Source organism: Oenanthe melanoleuca, chromosome 2, assembly GCF_029582105.1.
Source record: "Oenanthe melanoleuca isolate GR-GAL-2019-014 chromosome 2, OMel1.0, whole genome shotgun sequence".
NCBI lineage: Eukaryota > Metazoa > Chordata > Aves > Passeriformes > Muscicapidae > Oenanthe > Oenanthe melanoleuca.
Window position 1 is genome coordinate 49742875 of NC_079335.1, and position 9977 is coordinate 49752851.

Below are 9977 nucleotides of genomic sequence, written 5' to 3' on the forward strand. Positions count from 1 at the left end.
TCCTGTAGCAATATAATTTTCTTTCACCAGCAGAGCTCACTTCAGCTGTTGCTTCTTTCCTCTTCCACCAGCCCCTCTATATTGGACCTAAATGTCATTTATAGTTCAAGCTATAATGCTGGTCTCCCTGTGCTCCAGAATAGCCCAGGAAGACATGGAAGTTCGCAAGGAAAGGGACATCAAGAGGCTCTATTTTCTAGAGTACAAAAGAATCTGGCCCCAAAAATCTGGTTGATAAATGTGAAAGTAGCACAGGACATTTAGGACAGAGTAATTTGGTTAGAACTGTATGGTATGACTGCTCACACTTGGTACTGTGGGTAGCAAGAAATTATCCAAGTGGGCACAGATACTGCTGCAAAATGTTACTGCTGCAGTGAATTTGGCACCCTTTCTGAAAAGAAAGAGGCCAATCCTCCCCAGAAAGGACACATAAAAGCTAGAACTTATTGTGAACACTATTTTTTTTTTAACTTAGCGGAAAGCAAGGACTGACATGAAAAGACTTAATGTTTTCGCAGCATGCAAAATTTTCTGGTAGACTGGTAACTACTTTAGAGAAATCAGGAACCAAAATAAAAGTGATTATGAAAACATTTTTAAATCTGAGCTGATATTATGGCTTCTTTGCTTCTTTCCTTGTTTAGCTGGCTTGTTTGTTTTTTTTGAAATCACTCTCGCTAATTGTCCTGCAGCCATGGTATGTACAAGATAGCCAAGAAAGCTGACATGGTGAAGTTATATACAGCATCCTTGTGACCTTTTTGCAGTGAAGATACATATCTGTCCAATAAAGCCCAGGCCAAATGACAGTGACAGCTGTCTTGTGGCATTCAGTTTGAATTGAACAGGTTTGCTCACAAGTCAGGAGCAAGTGTTTCATTACAGACTGTGCACCAAGATCAACATAAGCCCCCAAAAGTGAAACTTTCCCTCAGCAGCTATGGAAACTGTTCCCGTGGACTGGGATGCACTTCACAGGCTCCTCCTTGTCTCCTTGCTTTGACTTTCCCACCTCCCGCTGGCTGTCCTCTTCTGTTGGCATTTGCATATTGCGAGGGAATAAAGCCTCAGTTCTCTCAGGAGTGAAGCAGAGTGTTATGGGAGCTGAGCACTCGAAGAACGAGGAGCAAAGGAGCATGGTTTTCCTCAGGAAAGGGCCGAAGCTGCCCGCATGGGAGGACGCCCTTCTGGCAGGGAGAGAGCCCAAGTCGCTGCTGAAGCGGGGATTGCGTTATGTCAGCTTGAGCCTCATAATGAAAGGGATGACCAGCACGCCTGACTTCTTGTGGGGACTGCATGAGGTGCAGAAGCTGAACCTTTCACGCAACCAGCTGGTGGCGATTCCTCCTTCGCTGGGCAAGCTGGACAGGCTGGTAGTGCTGAACTTGGGTGGCAACTGCCTCAAGTGCCTGCCGAAGGAGATCGGGCTGCTGAGGAACCTGAAGGTCTTGTTTGTCAATATGAACTGCCTGAAAGAAGTGCCAGCAGAGCTCAGCTTGTGCAGGAAGCTGGAGGTTCTGAGCCTCTCACACAACTGCATCTCACAACTGCCTTTGAGCTTCACGGACCTGACGAGTTTGAGGAAACTGAACCTCAGTAACAACCGCTTTGTGCAAATTCCCCTCTGCATTTTCGCCCTGAGAAGCTTAGACTTCTTGCACCTAGGGTCCAACAAGCTGGAAAACATCGCGGAGAGCATCCAGTATCTGGTCAATCTGCAAATCTTTATCGTGGAAAACAACAACATCCGCAGCCTGCCACGGTCCCTGTGCTACATCAGCAGCCTGGAGCTGCTGAACGTGGATTACAACGCCATCCAGAGCCTGCCAGACGAGCTGTACCTGCTGCGCCGGCTGCGCCGCATTGCCTGGAACCCCATGGACAAGGGGCTGCACATCGCCCACAACCCCCTGGCCCGGCCCCTGCCCGAGGTGGTCGAGGGCGGCCTGGACGTCCTCTTCAACTACCTCAGGGACAAAAAGGAGCGCAACTGAGCTTCCGCTGAGCTTGGGATTAAGCCTGTCATCAAGGCTCAATCGCGTCGGAGAGCTTCCCTGCACAGGCATTTCCACCTCATAATGCTTGGATTTTGAAGGCTGTGGATGGCTTTAGTGACAGTTGGAGGAAAGCAAGTAAAGTAGGATGGTCTTGATTAAGTGTGTGAAGAGCAAACTTTCTAAAAATAGCCACCTCTGTAACCTTCACTGTTGTGGTACTTGGGCTTTGTTGTTTTTTTCTTTTTTAATACAACAACAAGCTTTTGATAAAATATTTGCTCTTCATTTGACAGAAACAAATTAAATAGACTGCCAGACGTGCAGAAATATGCATTTGACAGCTATTATGCTGGAGAAATATTAATATAAGTTAGACTTTCTCTGTGATTGCAATTGCATTTCTATTCCTGCTCACTTCTTCATACACAGGTAAACCACGACATAAACAAACACTGCTATCTAAGAGGATCTCAATGAAAATGTTTGCTTTTGGCAGTGAATATATCCTGAGCTATATTAGCTCACAGACAATATATTAGTGGTCAGTTCAATACCACTTGTTTACCCCACAGCTGTGCTCTGTATAAATTATAGGTAGAGATTGCCAGTGATGAGGCAATTTGCCAATTCTTTGGAAGTGGATCCCAAAATTCCCCAGAGCTCCTACTTCCCCTGATGAGACAAGCAGCCTTTCACACGGAGCCTCCTAGGATGCTGACAGCAGTGCTTCACATCCTCTGGGAGCAGGATCTGCACAAAGCAGAGAAAGGACTGTGGCTTCTTCCCTCACACAAAGGATGGAGCTGCTCATTGCTAGATGTACAACTGCTCTCCATTCCCATATCCCTGCAATCCGAGCTATGGAGTAACTTTACTCAGGAGGCAGTACATCTCCTGAAGGTGAAATATTTCTTTCAGGAAAAGCAGCATCAACCCAGTCATCACCTTAAGTAAGAGCTTCAAAAACAAATAGTTATTTCTGGGATTTTCAGTATCAGCCAGTAGCATAAAAGTCAGGTCTTATGTGGTTTCTCATATTGATCTTCTGTGAATGTCCTTCATCAAAGTTTTATCTGGTAATAAAGAGTCAGTATGAAAGAGCTGTTAACAATTTATGCAACTTGGGTTTTTTTGTTCCCTTACACCAGTGTAGAACTGAAGCAGCTTTGTTGAAATCAGTTGAGACAAATGCTTGTAATGGCAGTGTAAGAGAGGAATTAGACTGTAATTCTCAGTTAATTATGAGTATTCAAAGCCATTTTCAAAGTGCTTCCTATGTCAAATCTCAGGAATCGATTATTTTCTAAAACATCATTTGTTCAAAATTATGAAAGGCTGTGAAAGATTGATCCTGCTTCTAATGAAGTTAATGTACAATGCCTGGCTGAGGGGAAAACTCCTCAGCAGAGGTAGGAGCAGCCTGATAACAGCAGACAATTTTGTAATTCATAGGTACATGTGAGTAAACACAGAACCTTTAGCCACACTGACATTACTGTTGTGGTGTTGAATGGTAGCAATGAGGAATTGGTGCTCACAGAATATTCCACCCTGGTTCTGCCTGCCCTGATGTTTGCATTGGATTGTTTTGTGTATGATTTGTTATCTTAATTGAGAATTTCAGTGTTAGGCCCAGAAATCAGAGTCTCTAAGTGTACAGTCAAGGACAAATCTTATGTTACTAGAGAACATGAAACAATTTTGAAGGGCATTTTTGATCAATCATTAAGAAAACAAAATAATAAAAGAAATATTTTGTGAATTTTTGTTATTTAGTATATGTTTCAAATGCAAAGGTATTTTATGTGTAGCTTTACATGTATTTATTTCACCCATGCAAAATTCCAAGTTTTTAATGCACAATGAATCTAATAAATTAATATGTGATTCCATTAGCGACAAGGAATAAAGCTGCAATTATTTTTAGAAGTACCAACAGATAATTCTTGGAGGGGATTAGGGCCAGATTATTAACTTTTCTAAATGCCCATTTCATATCCCTGAGTCTGGCATTCACGTAAACACTGCAATATTGCTTTGCAGGAAAATTAGATGCCTATGGCATTAATCACCTGAAAAGATTTTCCACGTGTCAGTATCCAGGATTATATGACACCGGATAGCCTCTGATATGATCTGACTAGGAGAGGTATGCACAGTAATTTACATGGAAGATATGAGGCTGGACTGTGTGTGTTCTTTAGGATACCACTGCGAGGGTGAGAAACAGGGAACGATTCAAGAAAATTATCTCCAGACAGAGGATTAAAAGGCGAATTTGACATAATCAAATGCATCTGCAAAAGCAGTTATAATATGAAGTGCAATACCAATAATTTAAAATTAAATTATTCAATTGAATAATAATGACCTTTTACTCAAGCTAATAAACCTTTGCAAGCATATGAAACACATAAAAGTGACTGCCTTTTTAAATAGAATAATAAAACTGATTGAATAAATGGTGCTTTAATGTATAATTTAGATTTTACCATTAAGAAAATAATTTCTACTGATCTGCTTCAGTATTTTTTTCATTCCTCAGTCAAGGTCCCTATAAATACCTTTCTCAGAGATACAGAAAATTATCTCTCATGACTGAGGGTTATGTTCTGAATTCTCCATGTAAAAAGAAAAAACTGTATACCACTGTTGTTACACAGAAATATGCATGAAAGGCACATAATGACATATGTATTTTCGTCTGAGTGGGAGCAAGACAGAAGAAGCAAGAAAGGGCACAAGAGGGAGATAGAATGTGTGATGTCATGTGCTGGCTCTAGATTTGAGCAGAATAATAGGATTGGTGGATCTCAGTGCTGTCATCTGATACCAGCTATGCAGATGACAGGGGAAAAAAGGTCTTTGTCACAGGAGAAAAGGAAGGAAGGAAGGAAGGAAGGAAGGAAGGAAGGAAGGAAGGAAGGAAGGAAGGAAGGAAGGAAGGAAGGAAGGAAGGAAGGAAGGAAGGAAGGAAGGAAGGAAGGAAGGAAGGGAAAGAGAGAGAAAGGGAGAGAGAAAGAGAGAGAAAGAGAGAGAAAGAGAGAGAGTGAAAGAGAGTGAAAGAGAGGGAGAAAAAGAAAATAAAAGAAAGAAAAGAAAGAAAGAGATGAAAGAAAAGAGAAGAAAGAAAGAAAGAAAGAAAGAAAGAAAGAAAGAAAGAAAGAAAGAAAGAAAGAAAGAAAGAAAGAGAAAATGACCTAATAATCTGGTAATTATGATTTCAGCAAATTTTAAGGGTAAATTTGCTGCATACCCTTCAGACAGCAGTTCTTGAGTGATTCAAGGAGTCTTTCAGACTGCCTGGCACAGTTCTAATTAGTATGCATGAAAATAGTTATAATAAAAAACAATATATAATAATTCATAAAATATTAAGAAAATGTATATTATTATTTTCTGCCATTCTCACATTTGGGAGCTAAAATCTTGAAACAGTTACAGATGAAGGAAAACTTCTGACTCTGGAAGGCTTATATGAGAATAAATACTTTTCCCATTTTATATGTGGCAAAACCCAGATTTAAGAACTCAGTAAATGTTTAAATGTGAATAAGGCTTTAGATATATTGGTACAGACTTTAGAGGTAGACTATAATACTCACATATGGAGTCTGAAAATCCTTTTATAAAATTACATGATCATTCCTCTGTACAAGTAAGAGGCAGAATTATAAAATATGACCCTCCCTCACTGATTCCATGCATTTTTCTGGGGTGAAACAAGAGCCAACCAGCCTTCAAAACCTGACCCTTAGCTCTGCCCGGCAGAACCAACAGCCACCTACACGACAGGGTTATTTTTGCAGGGTTTAATGACAAAGCCTGAAATTTATACTCCAATGTATGTGGAGTCACATCATGCATGGCTAAAAAGGTGGTTTCCAGCAAAGCAGGAAGTGTATCAACAGCTTCAGAAAAGGTCACTGCAAATTATGCTGCCTCATAAAGTGAGCTTACCCAGGCAGAGTGAAAAGAAGACCAAAGGGCAGAGCTTTATGTTTTCCTAGGGCTCAGAGGAGTTTCAGATACCATAAATGCATTGATGGATAGCCTGCTTTTAATTCCCATTTCCCAGACATTAAAACCAAAAATTACTCTTTTGATACAACTCTCTCAGGGAAACATGTATTGCTTCCATCTTCTTTCTGCTCTCCAGCCTTTGCATCATTGGTGTGTTCACAGAATTGCTTTTCTCCTCCTGCAGCAATGCCAGGTGTGGGTGGGCATCAAAATGAGAGTCTTATGTCTCACCCTCCGTGCAGGGGGTGCAGGACAGAGGAGCCTGACAGGCTCCACAACCACTGGTGACAGGATGAGTAACATACCCAAAACTGGTGTCATGCTCATGACACCAGCTTTATGCACTTGCCTCCAAGGTATCAGGCGGTGGTTATTCTCCATGCACTGTTTCCATGCTTGAGAGAGAGATGGATACACAGAGCTCCAGGTCATCTGCAGACTAATTTAAGCATGTGAAGTTAGGTCAGTGAAGCTGTAGGGTGCCAAATGCCTTCCTTTGCCTGGCCTTCCTTGCCTCTGCAGCACGTGTGCAGAGGGCACAAAGCATCATCTCTCAGCATGCATAACATTCAGATTTGCTGAAATGTATCAGAGAAAGAACAACACACCTATAATGCCCTGTGACAAATGCTTTTGATGTCAGAAAATCCTTTCTCCCTAGCTATTGAAGTGCTCCACCTCAAAACAGGTGTAAGCAGGACACATTTAAATTAAATTAATTCTTGCATTTTTTAGAAACAGCACTCCAAAATCAGCCAGAAGAAACTACCAAGCGAGTAACAGCTAAACTGTTACAGCAAAAAATTGCTTCCACCTAGAAAACATAGTTATTATTGTAATTTTACTTGTTCTTCATCCTTTTTTTAATATAATTAAAGTCATGAAAGTCTCTGTATATGTATATAGGATTTTGTACTGGCCCATGCATGTGTACGTACTTCACTACAGGGAACAACACAGGCTATCAGTGGTTCCTAAATTGTTTGTGTAAACAGAGAAGTCTCTCTGGTGTAGAGTAATCTAGTGCCCTGAGAATGGCATTGATAGGAGAGCTGAAGAATACAGAAGAATAAAACCTTCACTTCAGGAAATTCATTCAACCAAGTGTGACTTGGTTAAGATAATGCCTTTCCACACCTATTGCTATGCACAAGGGTCTTCTGTATCTTTCAGCACACTTATCTTCTCTTTCCAATTTGAAAATAACACTGTGAAGAATGGCATTTGTGTGTACTGTCTACCTACAAATGAAGCCATAAAAATACCAACTTTGAGTTCAATTCGTTAAATGAAATTTCTCTGAGCATGTGTGTGTGTGCCTTTGTGTATGTGTATGTTTGGAGGTATTTGGGAGGTTGTTACCATGCTTTGAAAAGTAGTATATGAAGAATATGTATGAGCCAACTGAGAAGTAGCATATTCTGCAGCAAATTAAATGCTGGTATTTAGCATCTAAACAGGACTTAAAACATATGACAGTTAGTTATGTTGCTTTTTAATTACTTATATATCAGTTTTCCTCTGTTTCTTTTACCATTAAATATCACAAAGTTCTGTGACATTTTTATCAGTTTATGTGGGGATTTAAAATATGGAAGAATTCACATTGGGGTTTTTTTAATTGATCAATAATCATACAAGAAGACATATTAATTTTCTGTCCCTAAAAGTTTGGTAGGTCTCACAGTAAACAATTTGAAATGCATTCCTTATCCCATAAAAGAAGTTAAATTCTACACAGCCTGTTTGTCTAAGAAAAATGTCTATATCTGAATGCTTGTGGAGTGCATTTTGGCTTGGGTGTTTGTAGGAGGCTCAAGTGGAATTTTCACACTAAATTGTCTGGGCTGCAAGAGACAGTAGATTCAAAACTTTATTTTACTTCAGAAGAACTTTAGTGGGTGATTGTTTGTAAAAAGACAATGTATGTCTTTTAACCCTGCCCATCAATATCCATATTTTATTTGGATAAGCAAATATAACAGTCTTTAGTATGAATCTACACAGCCTCTTCTTATACCATGCAAAAACATAAAGCCAGTATCTCATAGATTTCAGGTACTACATTTTCTAGTGCCATTTGGAGGAACAGAGATTGCCCTGGTATAAATGATGCCCTAGAGACTGGAAAACAGAAAGAAAATGAATGCTCTTAGTTAGAACTGGTGAATTTTTGGTTTCACAAAGCTCATGTCAGACATAGATTTAATTTATTTATAATTTGGCTCAAAGCTATGAATTTACAGCAGTTAAGGTGTTTCATCTTTCTTGGACTAGCATGCAGATATTGGAGTGTATAGGTGAGAAAATTCATCCAGCATGTCTAAATCGTCATAGGGAGCAACCTTAGGGGAAGATGGTGAAATTCACTCAGAATTCTTCCTGATGTCTCAGGTGTCCATTAGAGAGGCTATTTAATATTCTTTAGCAAGGCTAATACGTTGCAAAGCAGTGACATTTCAAGATTTCTCCATGAAGTTAATAGCTTTTCTCAGTAAGTCATTTTCACATTTACATCAATTTAGCACGGTCTAGATTTGGATAAAGACGAGCATCACTTTTCTCTTGCCAGTGTTGCTAGGGTGATGATCACCAAACTGTCCCAACAGTCCTTCCTCTCTTGTACTCCCCAAACCTGCAGCTTGCTGTTCTGAGGGGGACTTAGATTTGTGTGCATATTCAACAACTAATGCACAGCAGAAAAGCCCTACAGCTGCCTTGCCACAGTTGATATAAGCAACTGAATATTTTAAAATATCAGATAATTAATAAATACAAGGAGGACAAAAGGAAAAGAATTACGACTTTAGAGGATGTTGCCAGACATTTCACCACTGCAGTAAGAAGCCAGAACTGATATGCAGTTTCTTCTGTATTAGCTATCTGCATTTTCTGTTCTCTTTTCCTTTCATTTGTCCATTCTTTTTTGACTATGCTTTCTCTTTCCTATTGATCCCCATTCTCCTTTTTTTTTGTTTGTTTTGTCTCTTTGTTTCTTATTAATGAGTTTCAACATTTTTAATTAAATTTGCCTGCTTGACTGATGCCAGTTCAACCCTCTTTTTCTGGATTTGGCATCCAAATCAAGTTAATCATTAGTAGAGGCCTCTCTTCATTAACTCACAGAGGGGGAAAAAAAAAAACCAATGAAAAAAAGGAGCAGCAACCAGTCTGAAGAGTATACTTTGCACTTAGTGGCATTTTTCTGTGTCCCTGTATGTCTTAAGTTCTCAGTTTCCAATGTGATTCTACATGGACATTTCTCTTAACCAGCTCCTGAAGGGCTATTGCAATGTTAAGGGCATAGGAGAGAGTCCATCCACCACCATGAAGAACAAAAGTCCTGTCCTCCTCTCTTGACATGCTTCAGAGATCCTCTCCTGTTTCTGTGAAGCCCCCCATAAATTCACTGTCCCTGTTGCTTTGGAAATGAGGAATTTTGGACCCCAGTTGTCATATTGCTACAGAATGATTTAGAAACACGTAAAACAAGAACAGATTCTGTTGTCTAGTCCCAGATTTTACTATGTGCTGTAGACAGTGAGATTTATGTCTAGTTCTCCCTCTCTGCTATAAAAATATGCCTGCCTCCCTCCCTTTCACCTGTGTGGAATGTACTCCTACTCTTTGGTGTCAGGAAGCTGCAGCCTGAAGCTGGAACAGCAATTCATAGCCTCAATTACAGAAAGCAGTAACAATTATCCTGTTCACAGATAGGTACTTGCCTAAAATTCAGGACAGAAGGAAAAAAGGTAAAATAAAGCAAGGAGAGACAACAGGATCAGTAAGGAGGCACAAATTTGCATGCATGGTTTGGACTGACCTAGCTGCTGTGCATGTGTGGTATGAAGCTCAGAACTGCCCTGCCATGACTGTCAGGTGATGGTGGTTTTTTTTGGGAGGGGGTCTCCTTGCATGAGGTACTCACCCCAGCAAAGCAGGACCAAGGGAACA

At 40.2% G+C, this 9977-nt stretch overlaps 1 protein-coding gene across 1 annotated transcript; it reads left to right on the forward strand.

The window, feature by feature from the left end:
* Positions 1-787: 787 nt before the first annotated feature.
* Positions 788-3675, forward strand: LRRC30 (leucine rich repeat containing 30). Its single transcript, XM_056484456.1, has one exon. It carries the CDS (start codon positions 969-971, stop codon positions 1995-1997), a length of 1029 nt encoding a protein of 342 aa, XP_056340431.1. The 5' UTR covers positions 788-968; the 3' UTR covers positions 1998-3675.
* The last annotated feature ends 6302 nt before the right edge of the window (positions 3676-9977 follow it).